The 27,801-nt window shown below is 44.4% G+C and overlaps 2 protein-coding genes across 14 annotated transcripts in view; both read left to right on the top strand.

Moving 5' to 3' along the window:
• The window catches only part of agrn (agrin), a 202,121-nt gene extending 193,797 nt beyond the window's left edge, over positions 1-8,324 (top strand). For 6 of the 11 annotated variants that reach the window (XM_037478860.2, XM_037478859.2, XM_037478861.2 and 3 more), the window contains 4 exons: positions 279-311; positions 1,846-2,070; positions 3,204-3,307; positions 5,523-8,324. In XM_037478860.2, the coding sequence (XP_037334757.2) occupies positions 279-311; positions 1,846-2,070; positions 3,204-3,307; positions 5,523-5,683 (523 nt within the window). In that variant the 3' untranslated portion in view covers positions 5,684-8,324. The remainder of the gene's footprint in view (positions 1-278; positions 312-1,845; positions 2,071-3,203; positions 3,308-5,522) is intronic. The other 5 variants (XM_062563318.1, XM_037478864.2, XM_037478863.2 and 2 more) reach the window with 1 other exon arrangement.
• A 3,252-nt stretch (positions 8,325-11,576) lies between these two features.
• The window catches only part of LOC119221895 (tyrosine-protein phosphatase non-receptor type 11), a 30,374-nt gene continuing 14,149 nt past the window's right edge, over positions 11,577-27,801 (top strand). For 2 of the 3 annotated variants that reach the window (XM_037478063.2, XM_037478064.2), the window contains exons 1-3: positions 11,614-11,706; positions 21,488-21,610; positions 26,907-27,101. In XM_037478063.2, coding sequence (XP_037333960.1) covers positions 11,693-11,706; positions 21,488-21,610; positions 26,907-27,101 — 332 coding nt within the window. In that variant the 5' untranslated portion in view covers positions 11,614-11,692. Of the gene's footprint in view, positions 11,707-21,487; positions 21,611-26,906; positions 27,102-27,801 lie in introns of all 3 variants that reach the window. The other variant, XM_037478061.2, reaches the window with a different exon arrangement.

The following is a 27,801-nucleotide window of genomic DNA, read 5'->3' as shown; positions in this document are numbered from 1 at the left end:
TCCCTTGAGAACCTCCTTGTGGCGTGATCAGGGCTAAGCTGCACACTTCCTGTGATGCCACAACAGCTGTTATCCAACAGTTGACATGGTGGATATTGTGGTAGAGCGGATAAGTTATGCTTGTTGCAGCTCCAGGTCCAAGCCAGACCTCCTGTGAGTCTCCCAGTGGGCTCACAACATCCTTCCTTCCTCACCTCGTTTCCTTCCTAACTCCTGGCCTCTTGCGCTTATTCTGCATGCCGTTGACTTTCTCCCCCCCCCCCCCTGCTCCCTTTAAGTCCCGAGTCTCTGGAGAACCCATCTGACCAGAGGTGAGTCTCACAAAAGCTTTTAGACTTTGGTACCGTCCGCTCGCCTCCTCATCGTCTCCTCCTCTCCAGACAAACCCTCCCGACCTCTCACAGGGCTGGACCTTTGTCCGTGGGGGCCAAACATTGTTCTTATTAACGTCTGCTTCAATTCATTCTGGAGTTCTGAGCTGTGAGAATGGCACAAAACCAGCCAGAGCCGCAGACGTCTTTGCAGCAGCCATTCTCCCTGATGGCTTTTTTATCAGTCTAAACGCCACTGCCCCCTAGAGTCGAATCGGAGGATAGCACTAGTCAACCCAGGGAAGAAGTAGATTAAATTGCTGTACTTACAACAACAGAAAAGTCAGCAACGATAAGCCAGCGTTTTCTGGCGTCAGTGTATGATGAGAGTTATAATGAGAGTTATAATGCCATATTCAGTACTTTTAATGACCCCCACGTGATCACTGACAAGTCGCTCCAATGGAGATGTCTCGGGCCCCGTGTGGTCTTGGAGGGTTTGCCAGGAGAGGCTCCACTGAGCTGCGTGTCATTTTTTCTCTCTCGAGTGAAAAAGGATTCTTTTAAATCATATATTTTTCTTCTTCCTGTTTACCTCAGTGGATTTAGTTTTATAAAGGGGGCTTCCAAAATACGCATGCTTTTGAAATTTTTTTAGCCCCTTCCGCTGATTTGAACCAGCCGTATTGTTGGCAGTTTATACAGTCCGAAGATAAATATTATCCCATTGCGTGTATACCCAACGTTCTTTTTATTCTTGCTCAATGATGAAAAGAAAACACTCTGAGAAAATGATGGAAAACTTCTTACAGCGTAATGAGAAGTCGCCATACTCAGTTTCTCTTCCCTCCCCTCCCATTTCCTGTCCTGTACTCCCATGAGCCTCTTTGTTTGCTTTGCTGCCTCCTTTGTCTTGTTATTTGTCTTGTCTAATCTTTGTCTCCAGCTCTGTGCTGCTGTTTAGTTGTTTTTTTTAAAAGCCCTTGTGTCATTGGTTCTTTGTCGTACGTGTCTTCACCTTGTCCTTGTCTTTGTCTTGAAATACCCTTTAAAGAAGGTGGAAGTAGATCCATCTGCCAGATGTGCAGACAATTGATGTCATTACATACACACACGCACACACACACACGCACATTCCCTAGACATCTACCATGCCGCTGGCCGACTCACACAGACCACAGGGACCTTGTAAGCAGAGGCCCGTTCACGCTAACCTACAATGCTACTCGTGGGTCGGTGGACGTCGCCCAGGTCTGTGCATCCACATCAGCCCCCTGCCGGACCCCAAACAGCTGCCAAAACAACACACACAATTTCGCACACGCGGGAAGCAGGAGGGGGGCGGTGCGGTCCGATTTTGGGAAGCTAATGGCCCGCGGTACGCAGCATCCTGGCTACATGCGCTGGCTCACAGAACCACGTGTGGGACTGAAACACAGCTCACGTACCCTCCAGACAACGGGAGGCTTCCTTTTTCTTCACACCGACTGAACGCGAGGCCAAAAGCTAACTGATTGTGTGTCCCCCCCCATAGTGAGAAGGCTCTGCTGGTGAACAAGTTTGAGCTGAGCATCCGGACGGAGACCACCCAGGGCCTGGTGCTGTGGAGCGGGAAGGGCGTGGAGCGCTCCGACTACATCGCCCTGGCCATCGTGGACGGACACGTCCAGATGACCTACGACCTCGGCTCCAAGCCGGTGGTGCTGCGCTCCTCGGTGCGGGTCGACACTAACCGCTGGATACGCATCAAGGCCAGCAGGTGAGGCGGGAGACGGCAGGTTGGCTGGGGATCGGTGAGGGAAAAGATGGAGGAAGTAGAGCAGGATTAGGCTTAATCCATGTTGTGTTTTGGTTTGCTGCAAACTGCACGACGTCTTGCATGAATTCCCCTGCTGCGCGGTGATCTCTCGCATCGAGAGGACTGTGATTAGTTTCAGATGGAGGTCATTGTCATGCCTGGTCACGCGCGAGTACCAGTGTGGAATTGCCTCCACACACTAAACGTTCACAAAGGAAGGACATGCGGCAACATCCCAACACATTTTGGTACAGTAAAATAAATAAATGCAGGAAATGTATGGAAATACATACAGTACACATTCATTGATCCTAGTTATTTGTGCAGTATTAGTATTTCATGTGACAATCAGCGCAGAATCAGCTGAAATAGCAAAGTTTCTTCTATCACGTCAGATGACGCTCTGCTTTTGTAGTGTAGATTCCCATTAACACTATAATTAATCTAATAATCCATCCTGATGACATTTTCTACACCCACAGCATGTGTCTGCAGTGTACACATGAATAAATAGCCCTTAAATTGGACACACTGACACATGTTTTCATTTGGATAACAGTTTCAGATGCAGTACTTTTTGCCCCACTGTGGTGTCACATTAATGGATTCCTTCATTAGAAACGGATTAACTGCGTGAGCTTTGTGAATGACCCACTTAACACCTTTCACACGATCTGTGATTTATGGCCGCTGAACATTTGCTACCGGCATGGCTGTGACCGGGAGTACTGGGGGGATAATTAGATCGGCCCCTTCGCTCGAGGCAATAATAATCGATCGTCGACACAGTGCCGGGTTGGGCCACATGAGATGGTGGGAGGGGACCAGGTTTGGATGTTGATGACGGTGTTCCAAATGGCAGCAGGTCGGCACACAGCTCACGCAGCTGCATAGATGTCCGTGTTTGCAGCTTGCCCTTTTTTAATGGGTGTGAATCGCCTCGTCGTCACTATTCACTATTCAGTGTGCCAACGAATGGCGCTCTGGCGGCATCTGTCAGCCCCGGTGGAGGCGCATGTTGTGAGGGCCTTGTGTGAAGTCCTGCTTCGGACCGACTTGTAAACGTCCTGTCTCTTCTCCTGTCTCCTCCTCAGGGCACTTAGAGACGGCTCCCTACAGGTCGGCAACGAGGCGGCCGTAACGGGGTCGTCGCCTTTGGCAGCAACGCAGCTGGACACGGACGGAGCGCTGTGGTTGGGTAGGTGGCCACACACGTAAAAAAGGCAAAAAACCCCTATAAAAATCATGTACTACCAGAGGAAGAAGGCTGCGAAAACCTGAGCACATGAACTCATTGGCATTGCAGAGTGATGAGCAGAATCTCTGGGGGGGGGGGAAACATGTCCAACCCTATTGAGGTATTGAGCTGAGAAATGAAAGGCTGTCTGACGACTTCCACAGTCGTGTGCTCCCCTGAATTGAAAATGACCACAGTCCTCCTGCGTTTGGCCCAGACCCTGCTCAGTAAATGTGTTCTGAAAGAACACACGTGGCTCGTGGGATTGAGCGCTCTGCGGAAAATAACAAAATTAAGTATTTTTCTGTCAATCGCACAGCGCAGGTTTGAGAGGAGAAGCAGCCCGAGTGACATTTAAGACGCGCTTAGTGCAGAGGTGCTACACACACACACACACACACACAGGGGGGCAGCGCAGTAGAACAGGTGCTGAGCGGGCCACGCAGCAAGAATACATAATCCTCACACGAGCCCTCCCGTTGAGAGCCCCGCTCCTCTTTAAATCCCCTTTACACTGTTCATCATTAATTCATCTGTAACTGGCATGAAATTAGCCCCGTCGATGCGCGATTCTGAGGCACACAATCCGATTACAGGGGGCCGGGACAGGGGATGTAAAAGGCTCAATGGGGATGTTAACGGGTGGAAATTGGAGAAAACAGGGAAGAGGGGGAGGGACGGGGAATGTGGGGGGAGGCAGGGGAATGGAGTTGGACTGGCATGAAGCGAGAAGAGAGAAAAAGAGGAAGGAGGAGGATTCTGTGTGAAGATAACAGAGAAGGAGAGACGGCGCAGGGATGGCAGCCAGGTAACATTTCAAACACTCGGATCTGCCTCTCTCCCCAGTAAGGACAGATCTCCTGGAGTCCTGAATGAAGACATTTTTCATGCTGATTCATGGAGAAAGACGCTAATGTGTGCGCTGGCTCAAACAAGCAGACGGCCACACACCAGAAAATGAGGTCATCAGACATCCACAAAAGGGCCGTACAAATGAGCTTTGGATGATTTGAAGTTAAAGCTAAATGGAAAGAAAAGGAGGTTGAGACATTTGCTTTGAAGTGCAAATCAATGACCTTTTCATAATAAGACATTTCCGTTTTAAACTTTCTACGACTGATAGAGAAACTCTTACGTGGGTTCATTTACATCCAGTTCGCTAGCGCTTTAAAGCAGTTTTTTCTCCTCTCTGATCACAAATCTCTTTTGGTATCTACTCATGCAGCGTTTTAATTGGGACTATTGCTTCGATGGCAAGTAGGTTTCAAGTCAAATGAAAAATGTTTTTTAATTGCAGCCAGTCCCACGCGGATTTCATGTCATTTATTTGTTTGGGACAAACAGTGGAAGAAGTGGGGAGTGAGCAGTAGTTTCCAACATGGATGAAGAGCCAAAGAAAAGGGCAGCACGTGTGGGAACTCCCACTTAAAGCTTTTCTCGATACACTACTTGATGCCGGGTTGAAATCGGGCCGGTTCACGGCGCAGCAATGAGCACTCAGAACTAAAGGTGGGAACAAATTAAAAATAACGAGGGCGTCGTGCAGTCATAATGTTACACTCCCTCATCCACTTTAATTTCACTGCACATTACGGAGCGCTTTATGCACCGTGTCAAATAAAAAGGAGCCTTGTCTCTCGTCTGTCTCACCGTGCACTGGCTGCTGAGCAGGCGCTCTGCCGTTCTCCCCTTTGATCGATGGGTTGTCCAATGAAGATCCAACCCCTCGTGCACGTCAGCTGGCGTTAGTCGCCGCGCAAAGAAAAGAAAGAAACGCAGAGTCGAGTGACCACTCATGTACCATGAATAGATTGTTCTGCCAAAAGGTTTCCAGTACAGCCTTCTGAGGGCATTCACAAGGTCGAACTTGTTACGAAATCCAAATATTTATCCTGCTGTGTGATCGGAGGGTGAGTTCACTAATCATGTCCAACTACACGCCTGTAAAAACAAATCGTGTAACTTCATCGGGGGATATAAATAAGAGGCCGCACTGCTACCAGTTCCTACACCTGCCATAACGGTGTGTTATGGGAAGTGTAGGAACTCGTGCGTGGTATCTGCAGCAGCCCTTTGGCCGTCTAGTGTCTCATCCGTTCCCCCGGCTACGAGTGGACGAGTGTTCGGGAGCAGCAGACCTGTCATTGCATTGACCGCTGTGTCCGTCTCCCCTCAGGTGGTCTGGAGGAGCTGGCGGTGGCCCGGCGGTTGCCCAAGGCCTACAGCACCAGCTTTGTCGGCTGCATCAAGGATGTGGTGGTGGACGGCGTGGAGCTCCACCTGGTGGAAGACGCCTTGAACAGCCCCCAAATATTACACTGCTCCGCCGCCAAATAAGCCAGAAGAGACAGAATATTGAGAGAGAAAAAAGAAACCCTCCCATCCGCTCCCTCCATAGCGCCCATGTCTCCTGCTGTAATTATTTTCTATTTTTGTATACTTTTCCATCATTTTTTATATGGAAAGAAAATGTTTGTTTTCATTTTTGTTTGATATATTTTGTTCTTTTTTTTCCTTTTTTTTAAATCTGCACCTCCATAAAGAAACCCCCCCCCCCCCCACCTAACTGCCCTGCCCCCTTTATCTTCCTCAAAATGCAGGCATCTCTGTGAAAAAAGAGAGATTTCATTCCTCGTCAGCTTTGTTGTTTTAAAACAATCACCAACTTTAAAAAAGAAAAGAAACGCTCCTTTTCCCCGCTGGTTACTTGAACAGTGGTGGACCACGCCGATGATCTCGGCCTACAGCCTTGTCTTGGTGCCATATATATAAATATAAATATATATATATATATATATATATATATCGCCCACATTCCCCAAGCACGGCCGATACATCCACGAGCACATAGACGCATACATTCCCCGGAGCAGTGCGAGCCGAGGCCGCTGGTTGCAGCTCTTTGATGCTGCAGCCAGCTGGCGTCTCCATTCAAGAAACTCTATAATCAGCCCCGCTAGCCCACTGCGTTTTCCTAATGGGACTTTTTAGATATCAGTCAAGCTGCTACAGTGAGAGAGTCAAAAGCACTCCATCATCCCCCATCTGACCGCGCCTACAAAAATAACACAGGAAAAGAAAAGGAGCAACTCTCCACTCAATCTGAGTCCCATCAGAGCCTTTAGTTTAGAGATATGACTCACTTACACTGCAGGCCGCCATGACGGAGAGAGCGCCGCGTTCCACGACCACTCGCATATCATAAGTCATAAGTCGAGACATGAGCAAATGTTATAAATATAGAGTATATAAATAATACCTGAGACTGTGAATATGTAAGATGGGATCTCCTCAGAGAGCTGTGCTTCTCATGTACTGTTGTGCGTTCTGTTTTACAACACGCAGATGTAACTAACCATGACCACTATAAATGCATGCACTTCTGCAGTGTTGGTTTCAATCTGGTTTGTTTGATTTACAATTTTATTCCAAAAACTTTCTAATTTGGAAATGTGTCACTGTTTTGGGGTTTTGTTTGTTTATTACCTGCAATGATTATAAAAAGATTCATCTTTTTCCCTCTTAATTCCTCTCGTGTGAGGATATAACGTTTCGTGTTTCTTCTCTGGCCTTGTTTCCGCTTTTTTTTCTTGGGAGCAGTTAGTTTTGCAGGACCTTTACAGACTGCTGCATAAGGGGAAGAGTTATTACCATATCTGACCTTAAGGAGGTGCTGAAAGCAAAGACTGCAGAAAGGACAGACAGAAAGGAGGCGAGGAGAGATCTTATCTACCCTCGGGGATGTCCTGTCAAACAACAATCAGTCGTCAACACAAACGAAACAGGCTTAAAAAAAAAAAAAAAAAAAAACGGCCTGAGACTTCATTTCTTTCCGTATTCGACCTAGGAGCATTCCTGGAGGAGAGAGAAAGAGAGACCGTGACGTTGTTGTGACCTTTTGAAGCCATAACAGCCGCAAAAATGGGAGACGCTTAATCCTACAGCACTTGCAAATTAACATAGTAACGCATGGGTTTGTATTACTAGTGCAAATTCTGTAACCTTCATTGAACTGATGCAACGCAGAGTCGGCTTCGCTCGGCTACAATACGCTGGGATGACCAATTTAAGGACACGTGTTTTGATATGAGAACTTTGGCAATATTCTAAGACGAGATCACGCCTGTTCGTAGTTGAGTATAAAATGGTCTTGTGCTGTTGTGTTTTTTTTCTCCTTTCTCCAGTTCTTGATTACGTTTTCCTTCTTCAATCATCAAACGATCTGTTTTTGTACAGCCCTGCAATTAAGTGTAAATTTAGCAAATGTGTTATTCGTGGAGGTTTATGTTTTTAGTAATATACACTGGAACCATGTCTGACTTGTCCGTTTGCCCACACGGCGATACTCATGTACAATGGGGAAGGGGGTGGGGGCTAAATTGTGGTCACACTCGGTGTGTCCACACTGGTCCCCAAAAAGACACGTTTCAATTCCAGCACAAGCGTAGACTGGTCCTATTTTACTACAGCGCTCTTTAATTCTCGACCCATTGAGGTAGTGACAGTTAACAGTGCGACTCAACAACAATAAAGACAACTGCAGTCTATGGTTTGGGTGCAAACTATTTGCCTTAAAAAACGGTCACCTGTACGTCAACCATATAACCGTTTCCTTATTTTAGCAGTGTATTAGCCTCATCCCCATAATGTAAAGGAGTAATACATAATAATAATAATAATGATAATTATATTAGTAATAATGGTACAATACACACAAAAAAATCCCAGGGGGCCAATGAGAATATCCCCTCTGGCTTTTTTACAAAAAATCTATTTACTGTTTTTGAATCTATTTTCTCTTATTTATGTCTACATGTGGATTACCCTCCATGTCTGGCCTCTGTAAACTAGTGTCTGACTGCGCGTACCTCCTCTAAGGGCAGTGCACCGAGTAAGAGTGGCATGACCTGAACATTACTAACTTTATGACCTTTGTCTTGTGTTCCTACCACCATGAAATAAAATGTCAACCAATGGAGCCATTTCTTGTCAGCCGTCTTGATTTTGTCGTGGTCTGGAGTTGATTTACATGGCGAAATGTTTAACAATTGTCCACAAACCCTCAGCCCAAACCTTCTTGCAGAAGATGTACATCTTTCAATATATATATATATATATATATATATATATATATTTTTTTTTTTTTTTTTTTTTTTTTAAAGTAACGTTGCCGACACCTTTAAATCCGAAGTTTGTCTCAATCAGAGGTTTCTGCTCACACTTTGATTAAAAACAAGTACAAGACAAACAGTGTTTTCTTCAATCGAAGAGCTCGGTAGAGCTCTCTTGCTAATTGAAAGCCTGGAACTCAAGAGGAAAAACAACTATTGCACAGACTCCTACATCATTTTGTACATCCCAAATGCGTCTGGAGCGTTTTCATTAAACCTTAGAACGAATGAGATGAATTCATTCCTGGCTGATGACAGGAGCGCTCTGCATGTGTTCATTAATACTGTTACCAGGGTTGCAAAGGAAATCGTCTCAATGAAGTGCTACCAAGCGCAAGAACTTATGTACGCTTACTGATTAAAGGGTTTAAAGGAATTCAAATACCAAATACATTTATAGCCCCCAATAATGAAAATGGAAAATCACTGTTTGGGTGACACCCACTTGTGTGTCTTTGGGAGGACACAGGATTCCCAGAACCATCTAAGATTGATTTGTGTGTTGAGAGAAGCCGCGGAATGAACCGCTCAGAGGCACCCAGACACCATATATTGGTTTCAACACTTGTTGGAGAATGCAGTTTGCTCAAAGGTCAAAGTGGAGTTATGAATTATGCAACGAACTCAGGCACTCTTGGGATGAAATTTTGTCAGAGGCGCCAACCGAAGCCAAACACAGGGCCCAGAGTCCACGACAACATCTGCTGAAGTAGATGCTGCTATCTCAAAATCTTGTATTGATCTTACGAGAGTGTTTTCTAAAAATGTTGGCCAGTTGCCTTCTGTTAGATAAAGTTCTTCTCTCACAGCTTTTAATGTCCCCGTGGTAATAAAAGTTCTTTCTCTCCGACCAGGCCCCAGCTGTCCGGCTGCGTCACCCTCAGTATAAGTCCTCTTTGTTTCCTTTTCCCCATTTTTTTCCATCTTTGGACGAGCAGATTTGCAAGTCTCAAGGCAAAAGGGGGGTCAAAGGCCACACGCCTATAGAAGCCGCCACCTCGGGGTGGATAGGACATCCTGGTTTCCCTTCCCCTGGGTGGAAAACCAGGCTTTGTGCTCGTCTGCCCCCCCACCCCCCTAGACTCAACAGGACATCGGTCTGCCTGGTGATAAAACCTTTTAGTGCAGTTTACATCTACTATAGATTAAAAAGTCAATCAGCAAACCCTGCTATTCAGTTATTTATGTGGGTTTTTTTTCATTAATCCTTTCTTTTCATTGAATACATGGTTTGAAAATGAGTTGTTTTACTGTTGCGATGCAGGGTAATCTTTTCAAATGAATGTATTGTACTGTGTACCTTGAGGTTATTTATCTTTGCAAATCCTAAAAAAAGACATTTTACCTCAAAGCAACAGCTCTGGGGTTAAAGTTAATTCATGCAGATTATTTTTCCATTACACCCAAGAGACCGTGTCTAATAGCCACAATTACAATGTTTAAGGTCATCCTTATACGAAGTTGCAGTCTGAGCAAAAACAAACAGTAAAACACAGCTTGATTGACCTTTTTTATCAGACATTTGCGGAAGCCAAAGGGAGCAAATTCGCCCAGTTATCTCCTCAAATATGTGCTTGTCGGCGCAGCACTGACTTATTTTCCTATTATCCTTAAAAGCAACACATGACACACGAGGGGTACCTCAACCCCCGGTCATGACTTTGATTTTTTTGAGTGCCTCAGTCTTGTATCAATCCCGTTTAGCACTAAACACTTAAGGCGCACTCAGTGTTATCCCAATATTCAGCCATTTCTCACTCTCCTCATCAATTTCCACTTTGTATCGATTGGAGACTAATGCCCTGCCATTGTGCGACACGATTGTTTGAGCTGCTCTTGAGACCCGAACAATAAGGCCTATGTTTAAACCTGCGCGTCCTGCCTGAAGAACATTTCTCTGGCAGAGAAAAACATCTACTCAGGCAACATAAATGGCAAGGACAGAAGAAACTCCCTCTCCATCATATCGTGTTTGTATATAGGCTGCAGCAGCACACTGGGTCAAACACTGGAAAAGCAAATCCATAGATGTGAAGCCGGTGAGCTCACAGACAATTGCATAAGCCCATCCATCCCCCAGTAGATTAACCTCCACTGATAACCACAGGCTGCTGACGTCAATGGTGCTCGGCCTCTCTCTCACTGCTCTCCCATACCACCGAGCCCACGGCCAGTCGGCTGTCCCGTCAGGAGATGAGGGTACAACACAGGAGGAAGTAAAGACACGTGATCTTTCTGGAGACAACAGAAGAGCTTCACAATAGATTAAACAAATGGCACACGCTAATTAGTATTACTTATTGCAATTGAAAATGGAATAATAAATGGTTAAAAAAATAACAGATGAGAGATAATACTGATAAGCACGCAAGTGTCTGACTTGTAAAGGACATAACCATTGCAAATACTTAAAATGCAATTTTTGCATTTTTGCAAATATAGTTAGACATAGTTATAGCGGAGTTTGTTCTTCCCCAATGCAGCATGGACATCAGCTTCAGAAAATGGCTGTGGTATGTTTTAGTTAATTTGGTAAATAACAGACATATATAACATAATTAACAGACATCATTATCTACGATTATGACAGGGCCAATTTGAGATATGGATTTTATGATCTATATCTGTGTTATTTTCAAGGGATCTTATTATAAAAGTGAGTGGGACGTCTAAAATGTAGTTAAAAATTAAAAAGGGACCTTTCACAATATGTTCTGGTTGCAAGAAGGTAGCTATGGTGAGTCTAAACAGGACATGAAAGAAGAAGCGTATTTGCAAAACAAAAGTCCAAACGTTACCTTTGATAAAATAGGAAGGAGGCAAAGCTAAATAGATTTGGAATTGTTCAGATAAATTAGCTGTTTTTCACTAACTTTAGTCAAATTATTTACTTTTTAAATATTGCTTTTGTTCGTAAATAATTCATTTAAATATATATCAAATGCAGACGGAACTCGGAATACAGCGGTACGGAGAGGAAATAGATAAATAGATATATATATATATATAAACAAGATTAACAGGAAACCCTTGTTTTGAAAGCGCCAACCGGAAGTCTCGTCGGTCTCTGCGTGCAGCCGAACGCGCAGAGTTTAACGGCTCGCTCACTCTTCAGGCGGCTCGTCAGAGGCAGAGAGGGACATTTGTGGACACTTGACAGCTTTCAGAGACTGCTATGACATCTCGCAGGTAAAGTTGACTTTGCGCCTTCTTTAAAGCGCTCTGACCGCGCCGTGACACTTGACACCCTCTCCACCGCGCACGAGCGACACCGAACTAAGGAAAGCGGCGCCTCAACTTCCCTCGAGCGGCTGATCCCAGCAACACGCGCACGTAAATCCACGCCGCGAGCCTCCATTAAATGTCTGCAGCGCAGTTCACGAAGGCGTCGAGTTTTATAACCAGCTTTCCTTACGGCAGGTGTCGGGATTGAAATCTTTGATGTATATATATTTGTATTATATTTAAAAAAATGTATATATTGTAATATTATTATTTCTAAACTATCTCCAAGCCAGACCTTACGTACAACAATATGAACTCTTTACACTTGTGTATGTTCATGCAGTGTCAAGGTTTTGTCCTCACTTGAGTAAGTGGACTTTCGGTGTCGTTCCTCTTTGTTTCCCTGCATTCTCAGTGCAGCTAATTGGTTGATTGTTTCTTGTCAATTGGACATTAAGTTAAAAAGGAACTTGATTAAAAACCCGAGATAAGAATATATGAGACATATAGACTATATAGACTATTCTAACAATCATAGCTTGACATGAGCTTAACATAAACACGAGTGCACCCATGTACTGTGGTAGAGTTACATTTTGCATTATTGATTCACATGTCAGCTTACCAGTGGTTTAGCATGCAGCTAGCTAATATTATCTGCAACAATAACCGAGATGTTTGTTTTATTTGGTTCATTTGGTGGGGCATGTTGACATTTTGAAAAGAAAATGCAAACACTTGGTACTACTACATGGTGTAACAAGTGTTTGTCCTGGTACAGGTTCCTACCCAAGGTTACCCCCTGAAGTGTTCGGCTTGTGTCTTGATCTTTATAGCTGTTTCGGACTGCAGAAAATGCAATGTTGGCAACTCGGGGAGTTTATAGTTGCTACAAAAAGCCTCCCCCTATATGGGTGGAAAAGATGGGAGACGTGTGTTATCCCAGGGAATATGACATGCAATTCTCGTCTCCTGGGTGCCTTTGGTGGGTTTGACTTGTTACATAATTCAACTACACAAAGATATTTATATTTCTCCTCTGAGAAACAAAAGTGCTGTTTGGTAAAAATGAGTTTTTGACAGTATAATCTAGGCTCTGACTGTGGTGCTTCAAGGCCAGTTTGGGAAAGTTGAAGCTTCTTGGCTGTCCCGTGTGTTAAAGGAACACTTTTCTTTGCAACGCAGCATCTTTTCCATCTGCATTGACCATTGTGCTGATTGTCTGCCTCCTGGTACACCTTTTCAACCATGTACCTGTACTATTTTGTTCATGGTGGTACTGAACGTGGCTCCACTTTGGATTAGCTATGTAGTCTGTGTGAACTTGCCACAGCAGATGATTATTCATCAGAGTTTCGCTGAGACGTCGGTGCGTCATTTTTATTTTGACGTCCTTTTACGTCGTTTCTGAACAAACGGAGCACAGGCCATCGCTGCACATTGAACCCTACATCCAACACACATTTTGGGGTAATTGCCTTTAAACTCACTTTTATTTTCATTTCAATGTGCAGGATGTGGTTCAGCATAAGTCAAATGTTGTCCCAAACGATAGTGATGGTGGCAACATATTGTGGAGATAAGAACTCTATTGGTGGTGTATTTTCTCACTCTGTTCGTGGGATTCTATCGCAAGGACATTTATTTATATTCACCCGCATTCGTGACGTCTTTCTCAGACATTTCCAAGAACCACTCGTGACGGGACAGAGGGTCGGGCGTTCACGGGGGCAAAGTCACCAGCGGGCTGAGATCGGAGATAGAGGACAACAGTGGGACAAAGTTATTAAAAGCTGTTTTTAACTCTCGGCCTGTTTGGTCGCCGGCTGCATGACTGTCGCTGCGCGGCTCGTCCTGCGCTTCCTGAGTTGAAATACCTCAGAGGAACAATGCGGCGGTGCCATCCTGATCAGACGGACCTGCTCTCCTGCTGGTGACGGCGTCACTCAGACACCCCCCTCCTCTCAGGAAGCGGTTGTGGTTCGTCATTCCAATCGGGGAGGGCTGGAGGCTCCACGTGTTTCCACATTCTTGTCTTTGCAGGAAAAGGGTTGCAACGCTTCAGCTTCTACACTGTTCCTCATCCTGATGAAGCACAGTGACCAAGTTCACTCCTATGCCCTTAATGGTTCTGTTCCATTTTTTTTTTCATTTGGAAAGTTTATCGTGTGTGTGTGTGTGTGTGTGTGGGGGGGGGGGGGGGGGGGGGTGGTGGTGTATGACAAACTTTCCACCACTGGAAAGCACCTCTGGCCCCCTTTGTTTAAAGAGGAGACCGCGTCTGTCACTGGAAGTCCTTCGACCAGCTGAGAGCAGTGCGTCAGTTTTGTCGATAAGCCAACAGGAAAACGAGGGCGCATGTGGGGGAATAAGATAGCACTGGCATCATTTCCAGGAGGGCTCTGAGCCGACTGTTTTCCCAAAGCGTGTTTGGCCATTTGTTCACACACGAGACAATGAAGATAGAATGTCGGAGTCTCCGCTTCACATTTTTTGTGGTCCTTAAGTGTGTTAAGTGCTTTCAAAGTTGGAAAGGAAATGCTGTTCTACGTGCATGTCAAAGCGTTGGTGTTGAACCATTTATTGAGTTGTGTATTGTAATCTCACCTTCCTTTATCGGGTTGGTTGTGCCACACCTACCTTTTTGATTCTGGATCTTCTCTGGCACAGGACTTGATTATTCATGTCCTGATCATCTCACGCCAGTGAGAAGTGCAATTCTCCAGCTGGAAAAGAGGAACAATGTGATTTCCCCCTGGCAATGAGAGCAGAAGTTACCAGTTAACTTCTGCTCACAGATACACGGATCTCCTATGTGACTTATCTCCATCAGAAGTGTGTCATAACTTCTAATGCTCTAAATAAATTTATAAATATGTAAAAAATACTTATTGATACGCTTGAGTACGCTCATAAAGAAAACAAAAGCAGATGGAATTACAAAGATTAATCAATAGCAATCTTAAATTACTTTTCCTTTTTTTTTTAACTTTTCCTTTTCCTAAAGAAAAGTATATATTTTAATCGGTAGCTCTCAAACATGAACTTCATTCAAACTAGTTTCCCCTCTTGTTTTGTATTCTAAAGAGGCAAGTCTTTGCAAAGTATCATCACACAATCGATTTGTGATCAGTGTCATTAAATCAATTGAAAACTGTACTTAACATCTGTAATAAAATGTCACTTTGAAAGAGTTTTGACGGTGCTCGTTTTGAAAGCTCTCTTTAAACATTCTGTTAAATAAAGCTTGAATCTGTGAAAAAGGTTATTTATTAACCATTAATGGCAGGAGCCACTTTTACTGTTTGACAAGCAGTGTTTATTCCATGTCAATATAAAAAGCCTCAACGTTGTGCTAGCATTTTTTTTCTTCTCCAAAATGAACTGCATAACTAACTTGAAAGCTTTTTACTACTTTTTACTGTCATATCACCACTAGCATTTTTTAAATGATTTAGTTGGCTGCTGCAGGGTTGTGTGTGTGTGTGTGTGTGTGTGTGTATTATTAATTAGGGATAAGTTACTGCATTAATACGTTATTTAATTATTGCCAACAATTCTTTTATCGCGGATCATCACATGGGTCAGAGAGAGTAAACTCACACGAACGTTTTGAACCTCCTCCAGATTGATTTGACAGAACCTAAAGTTATTTGTAACCTTTATCGGTGGAAGTGTGTGTTTTTTCTGTTCAGTACAAACATGCACTTCACAGACTAAAATGTCCCTGCACAGTAAATCCCAGCTGTGCATGTTGTGCACGACCACTTTTCTTTAACAATTAGATAAAACTTCAATGCCATTGCAGTGGCAAATACTTTTGGTTTTATTTTTGATTTGATTACATATTTTAGAGATGTAAGATGTAATTTAGTTTAGATTTACATGAAATATTTGAACTCCTCCCTACTGTCTAGATTAGGTCAAGATGTTGCGGCACGCTCTGTTTCTTTGCAAAGGATGTAGCTATCTATCGTAAACCACATTATTTTCCCCTCTCAACTCGACGTTGACGTAGACTAGAAGTAATCAGGAAAAAAACACTAAGGCTTGAGAAGCTTACTTCATTTTAAATTTAAAAGTGGATTTTATTCAATGTTGATGTTTTGGTTGTTCAATGAAGAAAAGGTTTCACTCACAAATAGATCGTGAAAATATTTCTTATACAAATTTAAAAATTATCTATTTTTTAATTTGTATTAGAAATGTTTTCAGGCATGTCCGCTCATATATGAGGTAAATGCACTTAAATTACCCCAAAATGAATCTCCGTTAATTCTAAAGGAAAGTTTCCAACTTTCCAAACTTTGAATATTCCTGAAATTCTGCAACCCTCCTTCTGAGATGTATGTGTGTGTATATGTTCGGAAGTGTTTAAGGCATGAACATGCGCAGGGAATGCCTCAGTCAATTCGGCTAAACCGAGTGCTGGACTGAGAGGTGAAGCAGCCAGCGATCCGGGGGAGGCCACATGTAAATACCCCGGCTCATCCGCCGGCCTAAAAATGACCGCGACATTACCAACATCCACACCGTGGTCTCGTCTGCCACCAATATAGCCCGAGCAGAGGCTTTCATGTGGCGCGGTGGCTACCAAGTATATCACCTGTTGGTCAGCGGGCCTAGACAGGCGCGCTTTGAATAGCCAGCCAGCGCTATATTGGACTCTGGGGCGTTATGTCAGAACACAGAGCGGTGGCTGGACGCACAGTGGGCCCGTTTGCCCTCGAACCCGCCGAGGGCCTCGCCTCGCCTCCCAGCCGCCGACGTCGCCCGTCGACTTCTCGTCAGATAGAACCGGGGCCGCCTGAAAGCTGGTCTCACTCGCTCGCTGCCAGATGCAGGGAATTGGGGCGCCTGGTGGTTGTCAAAGGGAATCCTATTCTTGGAAAGTCCTGAGTCACTCCGGCTTCTGCAGTCATGACATGAGGAGGAGGAGGAAGAGGAGGCTTTATAGGATGGGAATGCAGTTCGGATCTGTGTTTTGAGGGCTTCTCAAAATTGACAGCGACTCTACAATAGTGTACAGAGACATTTTTACAGATCAGTTCTTAAAGGGGACACATCCTTTCGGCTCACCTTACCCAATAGCGGCTGTTGATTTATAAGACACTTGATCATTTGCTGCTGCTTTGTCGCTGGTTTCCACCGAAGTCCAGTTTTGTCATTTGGTGGTCAGTGATGGCAAAAAGGTTCATCATTAAACACAGCAACACACAGAAAGGGCAAACACACATAATAGTTTTCACGGCAAATCTTTAACCTTTTGTTAAGCACACTTGACTTAAATCATATGCAGAAAAGTGGATTTAATCCAAGCTCCGATGGGTATTTCATTGTCAGCTCGTCACACATTAATACCTCCATGCTCTTGTTTTCAGCACTCTCATTCCAAACCATCTGCAGGCTACAAAATTAATAGCCTAATGGCATACTGCTAAATTGGCTGGATTGTGGGGATTTAGCTTGGCGAGGGCTAACTATGATCCAGTGTAACTACGCCACGCACGATTAGGTGTAATCTCCAGGCACGGGCAGCCCAGCTGTTGCATTTAGCCTCCGACAAGATAGGAGCGACCCGGTAGCCGGTCTGCTGCGTGTCGCAGCCAGAGAAAGCTCTGTTAGCTTTTGGATCACAGGGTGAGGGCGGGGGGAGGGGGGGCGCGTTGGCGCTAAGCCATCAGACAGCCGCTTAGGGTACAGAGGGGAGAGGAGGCGAGGCAAAGGGAGGAAAGCGCTGGGTGACTGGACTTTGCCAGTGTCTTGGCCCATTCAACAGCGGGGGGGACAGGGGACGGGGGGTTGCAGCGAACAGTGATAGCACTGACGGGTGCTGCTATTGGGCCTGCTCACGCTTGTCCAAATCCCAGATTAAAAGGTCCGCCCCCTCTCTCTTCCTCATGCCCTCTCTCTCTCTCCTACAAAGCACCCACCGCGTCTGTCGTTCCCCGCCTGTCTCTATCTCACCCAGTAACCCCCCCCCCCCCTCCACTCTACGCCTTACGTCTCTATATCTCCCTCCTGCCCTCTCTTGTGTAACAGTGCCCAGTGGTGGATTACATGGATCTGAGGCTGCTGATGTAAGGCTTCGCCCACAATGGTGAGGTAGGCCAGAAATGACCCCGTTCCGCCCTTCCATCAGCGCCTTTCCTGCCCTTTGAAGGCCCTCGCCATAGTTCACCTGATCTGAAGCACTGTGCAGAAGTGAAGGCCTGGCCGTGTGCGTGTGTGTGTGTGTGTTGCTTTTAAGGGAGTTTGGTTGCAGAGGAACTGGGAGTGTGCATTAGTTGTAGAATTGTGTTGGAATGCGTGTAAAGACCGGACAAGGCGAGCAGTTGCTTAGTTCTCGCTGCCGTTGTGTGCTTGAAGCATCGCCCCAGTGTTTGTGCCTGGTTCCAACCCATCTCCATTGTTTCCAATATGACGAGTGACAACAGCGCTGTGATGAGGGATTATCTATGGATTAGTGACACGAGGCATTTTTCTCCACTCCTATTTTTATTTTTTTTATTTTGTACAAATCTGTGCCCGTGGCATTGTTTTTAAATCCTACAATCTGTCCACCAGCTGACACACAACTTGTCCACGGCTCCTCAGTCCAGGAACAAAATGCAGCTAGTTTGAGTGGAAAAATGTAGTAAATGACAAATGTCCTACTTTAAAAGAAATAAATATAACTTTAATAGCGCGTGTATCACAGAGTATTGAGCGCTGTACCATAAATTGCCATGCTGGTTGGATTCCTTTACAGCCAGTAAGAAGAAAACGGGATGAAATCGGTTTCATACATGTAACCCAACAATGTTTTGATATGTTGTGTTTTTTATGTTTAGCATAGTGAAATTCACATGTTCTTTCCGTCCTGTGACGTCATTTCCTGTCTGAAGCTCAAACACCAGGCCTCCCTGCCAGACTTCCAGAGATATTTCCAATATAACAGGGAGGGCATTGTCCGAGTCACCCTACACGTCTTTAGGACTAATCCCCCTGTAATCGGTTAGTAATCATCATCTCTAAAGTTCTCCCTATAATCTGTATCCTGGGATTGGAGAATGAGAGAAAGCGCTGCGAATGCCCCCCCCCCCCCCCCCCTGCCGCTGAGGAGGAGGGGGTCATAGGCAGTCTGGGTCAGATGTCTGGTGTGCTGTGTGTCAGTGCGAACTGATCCTGTCCTGTCAAGTAAATTTGGCATTAACTTCAAAAAGAGTGAAAGGGGGATATATATATATATATATATATATATACACATACACACACACTCACACACACACTTGAGTTTTTTACTCAAAACTTAAATTTACTATGTGTGTGTGTGTGTGTGTGTGTGTCATACCCCCCCCCCCCCATCACACATTTAGCATCCATGTCATCACCCGTTTCTTCTTTCACTCGTCTCCTGTTCCCTCCCGTGTCGTACAAACGGGTCGGGAGCCTTGTGTGTCACTTTTGTTAATCGGCTGGATGCCGAACGGTTGCTTCATCTCCTGAAACGTGTCATTTGCATATCGCCACCAAAAGGCAATTTCAAGCTTTTACCAATTTAATTTAGGTTCCTCCTAGTTAATTTGATTTGAATTAAGTCACACTGGCAGTGTGACACTGGTCAATAAGAGTGTCAGGCTTAGGTGTTACTGTAATATTTATATTTTTGTGTTCTTGAGGATATTAAACTCAGCGTTGCATCACGTAATACGAAATTCAGACCATCTGGTGACTACAACAGTATTCTGCTCCGTGGGGACACAAGATCTGCTGAGCCGACACATGGCTCTTTATTTATATCTTACTGTCATGAGTTTGTCATACAGTGTACAAGAGGAGAGGCGCCTAAATGCTCGCCCACTGTCGACGCTTTCAGATATGATCTCCTCCGCACGGGCTCCATGAAGGCACTACTGTGTCACCATCTGCCTGCGCTCTGCTGGGTTATATTAATCAATAATAAGCCTTTGTAATGTCTCCGGGGGTGCTAGTGAAAGGCGATGATTTAGGAGGTGAAATGCATGATTTCCAAGAGTCATTTGGTCTACATGTCACGAATCATTAACATTTACATGCATTATTCCTTCTAAAAAAGAGTTTTAACTATACCAGACACAGTGGTTTAAAATGTGTCTCTGTACTCGAGTTGATCTCCAGCTGGTTGGTGGGATGCTTCTGTGAAAATCCACTGATAAACTTAGTTTCATCAGACACCCCCCCCCCACCTCCCCGCCCACCAATGTGGCCTTGGATGGCTCGTTGGATTTACAGTCGTTAGGGAGGTTTAACCCAATGATCCCCGCTTAAACATGAGCTTTAAATCTACACAGCTGATATCCAGCCCTCCCCTTGGACTGCTTTACGTACTCTTCTTCAGCACGTTATTTAACTCTGCTTCGACTGAACACGCTTGTGTTGGTGCCAAAGCACAGATGTTCCGGCTGTTTGTGACTAGGTTTTGGTTCGGGTAAGTGGCAGTGTCAAACACTCCAGCGTGAGTACACAACCCAGATAATCGGTCAACATGGCTAAGAAGTGCACAGGATAAATATTTGTGGTGTTCTGCAACAGAGGAAGTGACGTGTAATCAGCTTTGGCTTTGCAGTACTGAGTGTACTTCCCTACTGACATAGAGTATGTAAGTAAGTATACTTACCATATTTACTAATAGAACATTAATGGAAAACTATACTTTAATTTCATGGGATCACTTTCAGCACATACCATTGCTCCCAATTCAGATCTGCTGAAAGTTGTTCCTCTTTCACCTCACTTTGGGAAAAGTGGGTTAGTCAGGTCAAGTTGGCGTTCAGAAATGCTTTGGTTTATTTATTCAAGTGCTATTGAGGAGCCCTCCATTTATTTGTTGATGACATTTTACCCTTAAGTGTCAACAACAGCATGCAAATGATGTGAGGCCTAAGGTATGATGATATTGTAAATTGAACTAACTGGCCTTTAAATTCTTGGGGGGAAAAAGTTGTGTTTTTGTTGCAAAGGATGTTATCAAGCAGAAACTAATAAACCCGCCATAAACACACAGTATCGTAGTAAATTGTCAGCTATTTTCCCTCCACTTTTCGGCCAAAACAACCATGGTGGTAACGTCCAGCGTTCCGAGCTGATTTAATGCAATCGTCATGAAGAAAGAGGGTTGAGACACCACTAAACTATTTAAGTGGTTAGTTGGTTCTTTGTACGCTCACTCAAGTCTTCGCAGCAGCTAATTATGGAGCTGTGACCAGAGATAGCCAATTAAGTCAGTTTGTTCAGTGACATTTAAGAATCCTGGAGCTGTACACGTCCTGATGTTGCATATAGCCAACACTTGTCTCGAGCACAGTCCTTTTAGTGAACTTGAATGTAGTGTGAAGTGAATTGGAGCTCAAAGTCTGAACTTCCTCGTTGTTAATTTAAAGTTGGCTGGAATTGAGACCATCGCCGAACCAACAGAGGACGCACCGCTCTCCAAATACTTTTGTCTGCATTTATTCTGTACAATACTTTCTGTTTTAGCAGCTTCTATCAGGTGATCTAATGTTTCCATCTTGGCTGAAGTAAGGTCAGTGTGAAGCTACACATATGAAAGTCTACACATCGCCGCATAGGGAATATTTCAGAACCCCCACTCCTCCAGATCGTTACATAAGTGGCATTAGAAAAATGAATGATATACTGGTTTGAACTCGGGAGATCTATTGTGTTTGGGCCAGTCTAGTCTCAACATATTGTATACATTTTTAACAGTTCTCTGCTGTTTTAGGTGGTTCCACCCCAACATCACCGGAATCGAGGCAGAGCAGCTCCTGTTGACACGGGGCGTCCACGGCAGTTTCCTGGCCCGGCCGAGCAAGAGCAATCCGGGGGATTTCACCCTCTCGGTCAGGTAAGCGAGCGCCCCCTCGCTTCCTTCTGCTGTCCAATGCCGTTGGCCACGCTTCCGGCCTCGCTGTTCATTAATCGGACCGTTCTCACCTTTGGTTCAAAGCTCAGCCCTGAGGACAAACAAAGCCCCGATGCAGTCGTGTTGAGAGGCCGGAGGATCATTGTTACGTACAAATGTTTTGGGCTAAAGTCCGTGTGTTTGATTCAGATTCCCTGATTTCAGTCTGAGAGGGAGGAGCGATCTCCTGGGTGCTTTGAGCCGCCCGTGGCTCAACTAGTGATGTAACATTTGGTCCATGCGAAAATAGATGGCCTTTGAACAGAAGTTGTTTTGTGCAAGTGTTTCAAGGGACAGGTTGAATAACAGATCTGGAATATGGGATTTGGTGACATCACAGCCAGATTTAGCCAGAAAAGTCATGTGGCGGGCAGCCGGGTGGCACGGAGCGGAGTTGGAACAAGCACAGCCGGATGCCATTCATGCCCGAGAAAATATTTCTCCTCATCGCTGTAATTTTCAGCCCTGGTGTGTTGCAGAGAACGGGGGCATTTCCGGTAAGTAGGAGGACTCTGCCATCGTGCTGCGCTGATTACAGAGAGCAGGAAACCAACTGAGATCGACGAAGAGTGCCAACTTCCTTGGCAACAGACTCATTTAAGAGATACATCACTCCGGCCTGGAAGTCCTGGATGAAAGCCCATTTGCTGCAGACGGGACGGGCAGCGAGAGGCTTTTTGTGTTTGTTAATGTGTGCGTGCTTCTAAGAGAAAAGGGGACATAAAAAGGCAAAGGAAACGGTGAAGTCAGACGGCAGCTGCTAGCTTTTAAATAATGTTAACAAGCGAGGGACTTGCTAATGCTTTGACCTTCACTGCCTGTGGTGTGTGTGTGTCTGTGGTGTCGTAAATCACACGCACCACAGGAAGGTTGGTGGGGTAGGTTGCAGCCACAGTTTGTGGTCGTGACAGACATTAAATAAACGTTCACACGCAGGTCAAGTGGCGAGTGTGCAGCCTCGCCACCTGCTAAGGAAGGTAAGTAAGGACGGAGGAGGCAAGTTCACTTGACATGGAGGAGACGCTAAGTTAGAAATAACACAACTGCAAGAGACTCATCCTCCTCCTAATGAAAAGGTTCGTTCGAAAGTCATGAACGAATGTTCAGTACACTCTGATCCTTTGCCAATTGAGCATTACTTGGTCTGGTGTGAACATGCAGACTTGAACTTGTTGCTAAGATGAGTTTACTGAGTCAATAAGGACTAATTCAAGGTGCTGATTTGGGCTACCGTGACGTCTGCCAATATCTTATTACCTTTAATGTTCAGCTCATGAGGCTCACGCAGACATTTTTCATGTTTCCACTCCTTGTTCCTTTTTTGAATACCACACTTTTGGATTTGTAATTGGATTTAAGGTTGAAAGATTAAATACGTTTTCATGAGCGCCATTAGTGCGAATGTTGATATTTTCCACAAAAAGTATGAAATCATCAGGTTATTTTGTTGAAAAACGTGTTAACTGACTTTTTAAAAGTGTACACAACATAAACTGTCCGTACGTTTATTGTAACGTCTTTTACTTCATGCTTTCTTTAGGGATCAATTTATGCCTTACAATTGATTTTCTATGATATTGGAACAAACAAACAATATTTTGGCCCTCTAAAATTTCATCTTAAAGCTGTAACCTCAAAACATGTGACACGGAATACCAGTGAGTACTGGGTTGTTCATGTACGCGTGTCCTGCATAATACCCTTTATCTACCCACTTAGAGGCCAAAACTAAACTCCACATGTAGCTTTCTGCCAACTCACAAGTTCTACAGCTCCAGTTCCCCGCCATCAGTGCAACAAAGGAACTCTACAAAAGTGTAAATTATATTATTATATGAATATGCCATGCAATTCTATAGCCTGATCTTTTCTCCGCAAATGTTCAGGAGCTTTTCACCAAAATAACGTCTGTGAAATGCAGAAAATACTAGAACAGACTGAAGATAATTACGCCATTATTCTGCATCTACAGAAGCTATTCTTATCTTGCTTACCCTGCTTCTAACTCTATCACCATTTCAAATACGGACACACACACACACACACACTCGTCTTATCGGAGTAGAGAGGAGAGGCTAATTAGTCCAGTCATTACCCAGGTTTCATCTTACCCCGGCCATTATGAGCGTGATATAGTGACTGCAAATGTTCAGCTTGTAATGGTCGCCGCTCAGGAAGTATGTGGTCTCCCTCTCGCTGCTGTCTTATCTGCCTCTCTCTTCCTCTCCTCTTCTTCTCTGCCCCACGAGCCACAGGGAGGGGGTGGGGGGGTGGGTGTGGGTCAGGCTGTCGAAGTGAACTGAAGGCTCAGATGCTAGAAATGCTAATGAGAGCGTTTTGAAGGGTTTGAAAATGCGATAAATTCGGAGTTTCTTATTCCCGTCTGAAAAAAGTTTAATGCAGAAAAAGTCTGTGGGAATCAGTCTTGAGTTATCTCATTTTCCATGCTCTCTATTCCCGCCAAAGACCCAGAGGAGACATTTTAAGGGCAATCTTAAGAGAGACTTTTGCAGGCCAAGTTACCATAGCGAATGGATCTCCTCATAGCCTCTGCATTATATAATACCAGCTGGAGTTTACTAGCTAAGGCTATTTATAGAATATTGTACCGTCGTTAATGTGAAGACTGATTTTTTTTTTTTTATGTTTGGTCCGTCTCAGCGTGTTTCAACAGTTTCTCTTGATTCATATGTTGACTGTGCGTTCTGTCGTCTCCCTTTGGCCACCATCTGAAAACCACTGTGGATCCGTAGCAAGAACCACACCTGTGTAACATGCAAATCAGTGTTTTTACACGCAATCAACATTAGGTAGGCCAGGTGATTTTAGTGCGCACACCATGACACACATCTTGGTGATTATGATGAACAAAAGATTAGAATACAGAAACTCTTCCTCTGACAATGCACTTTTGACTTACTGACAGTGGTTGTTACTTAACGGTTATTTTTAGACTATGTTTTGGCAGAAAAATGAGACTGTAAAAGTCCAGTCATGTTCCAAGTCTGGTTCCCCACATCCATCTTTCCCATATCTTTATTTGATAACAATGTTTGGGGAAGACTGTCACATAGCCTGCAACATCTGTTCTATGACTAGATATCAGCTGAGTAGCAGAGCCAAGCAGGGGATTGATTAGACTGAACCTTCACCCCGGCACTGTAAGAAGCTATTGTTTGGTAGTTGAAGCCCATGTGGGCAGAGGAATGATGCGTTGGTTTTAGGCCTGTTCTTTTTTTCACACCGCCTCAGGGCAGTCTCACATTTAAATGACCTCGTATTACTTCTCACATTTTATATCAGACTTGAAGATGCGTCCTTTAGAATTTGGGGTAAAACCAGTGGAGTAGTAGACTCGAGAGGGGAGGAAAAAACTTTATCACCCTCAATTTGATAAGTGGACAGAGTATAGTAAAAAAGTGGTTTCAGGCTCTGCGGAGAGGGGAAATATTGCTTGATATACCTTCAGGCAAAGCAAGTTATCATTTGTATATACATGGACGTGTGTGTTTGTCCTCATCTTGGCTCTGCATGTAGTTTAGTCAGACTGATCCGAATACTGTACACACTCCAATGTTCTGGCTAGAAGTTTTTAACACTTAATCCCGCCCACAGATGTAGTGTGTGAACCTGCAGCTGAACGACAATGTTCTGTTAACATGGACTGAGACATTATGTCCGTTTGCCCTTCCGTTCAGTTCAGTCAGCCCGATCAGTGCAAACTAGTTAAAAGCAGGAAATGTATCATCAAAAGAAATGAATAGGAAAGACTATTAGACATTCTTGTTGTGCTGAAAGTTGGCATTATGGGTTTTACACTTTGATAGTTTTTCTTCCCTCTCGGATAAAAACATGTTTACATTTTTAGTGTAATCTATTTGTGTAATTCCTCAACATCCTACAGGATGTGACTGAGAACACAATTTGTAAATACAGGACTTTGGTCAAGCTTGTGCTTCCCATCGATGTACATCACCGCGGTGTGATGCCACATCCGCAACAAGATGATAAGTGCAGGGTTCTTTGCATTAGTTTTCAGGCAAAATGTTTGGATTCTCTGCTCCTGCAAGCCATTTGTCATAACTGCTTTTCTTAAATCCTCAGCCAGTTCATTTCTCACATTAATTACATTAGATCATAATGAATAGGATCAAATGGCATCCAAATTAAGGGGAGTTTTTTTTTAAATGAAATGTGTGAAAATAACTTAAACATTCACAACAATTTGCAAAAGCAGGAACCTGAACTGGAATAAGAGGCTGCTGACACAAGCGGGGTCACCAAAAAGGTTTCAGTGTTCTATCAGAACCATGCAAAAAAGTTGAAGTGAATGAATCAATTTGGTTGCCTTTGCCGTTATAGCTTCGATGTCTGCTAAATAACTGTGTTGATTAGTTATTTGAGTGGGTTGGGAGGATAACTTTACAATTAAAAAGCGGCAATAGATTGTGTCCTGATGGAGGACCTTCTTACTCCTTCAGTGAAACATGGAGAAAAAAACACATCGGCCATTATTGTAGCTGAACAGACTTGATGCTCACTGTGGCTTCTGAAACTCCCTCATAATAAATCCATAAATGTTATCAGTCTGAAAGAGGCAGACCAGGAAGTTGTTTGGCTCATTCCAGAGTTAATGGGGTTTTACTCTGAGAGAGGGGGCTTTGGCCCGTGACTTGAGGAGGTGCCTTTTAACAGGGTCTGAGACCTGTGGCACCCTGCCAGCACCCACTAATAAAGCCAAAAGCAATTACCAGGAAGCACTGCTAGAAAGAGGGAGAGAGTAAAGCAAGCAAAGGGTGTACGCTGAGTGGGAGGAAGCAAAGAGAAAATAAGGGGGAAAGTGAAATGCAAGGAGACGAGTGGTGGAAGGAAATGGAAGTTGTCCCATTTGAGATGACCATTAGCCGCTCATCACTTTGCAGAGAGAACGGCACGGAGGCGTGCATATCGACAAAGTAAAATGAATGTCTTGGATCAGATGGAACCGACTGCCCGGCTAATCCCACTCTGACGCTTGAGTGTCACCACGCTTAACATGTGTTTAGTTTACCCCTGCTGCAGAGTCGTGTGTGTGTGTGTGTGTGTGTGTGTGTGTGTGTGTGTGGTTCATTTTTAACTACAGGGTGCAAGAGGAAAAGCCGTAGAGAAGAATTCTGTGTGCTTCTTCAGAGTGAGCCCACCTCTGTGTACATGCTACCCGGCTGACTGATGAATCCCCACTGTGCTTTCTCCCACTCAGACGCGACGATGAGGTGACCCACATAAAGATCCAGAACTCGGGCGACTACTACGACCTGTACGGAGGCGAGAAGTTTGCCACGCTGGCCGAGCTGGTGCAGTATTACACGGAGCAGCAGGATCTCTTACGTGAGAGGAACGGCCATGTCATCGAACTCAAGTACCCACTTAACTGCCAGGACCCGACGTCTGAGAGGTGCGAGCCGGCTGACATTCACATACAGCAGAGCACATATGAAGCTGTCTGAGGTCACCTCGTTACAACTGCATTAGAACTTTCTCCCTGACCAGATTCTGACGGCTTTAGCGTTGTTTTGCTGTCAAACCACATCCTGCAAAGAGAAGCAGCCAAACCACCTAGAAGATGTCTAGAGTATAGTTTCCAGTGCTCTCACAGTATCCTGCTGCACCTCAAATGCTGTTACACTGGCATTTTCTACCTTGCAGAGAACACCACCCTGGACAAAATGAGGCAGGCTTATCTGATTTGGGACATGGACATAAAATAACATTTTTTGTATTATGTGCCTACATTTGAGGTTTCACAACAGAAATTATGAGCGTCATTTAGCTGACTCTTTTATCCAAAGTGACTTATAATAAGTGCATTTCAAAAATAAGGATACAAACTTAGAGGAACAAGAAACAAATAATCCCGATTTGCAACTTGCTATAAATAAAAGCCATTATAAGTACAATGTAAGTGCTACAAATTGTGTTTTTAGTCAAATACCTAATTTCTTGCATTCCGGGTACTGTCTATTTGAGACGACTCATAATGGGAAAGTTATCCCACACAGATTTGTCCGAACAAAATGTGTCATGAGTCAAGGAGTGCTATATTTATGCCTTGTGTCCACTCAGCCTCTCTTCTCCTCATCTACGGGTGTGGGTTG

The sequence above is a fragment of the Pungitius pungitius genome, chromosome 1 (genome assembly GCF_949316345.1).
Source record: "Pungitius pungitius chromosome 1, fPunPun2.1, whole genome shotgun sequence".
Classification (NCBI taxonomy): domain Eukaryota; kingdom Metazoa; phylum Chordata; class Actinopteri; order Perciformes; family Gasterosteidae; genus Pungitius; species Pungitius pungitius.
This window is presented reverse-complemented; position numbering and strand designations above follow the sequence as displayed.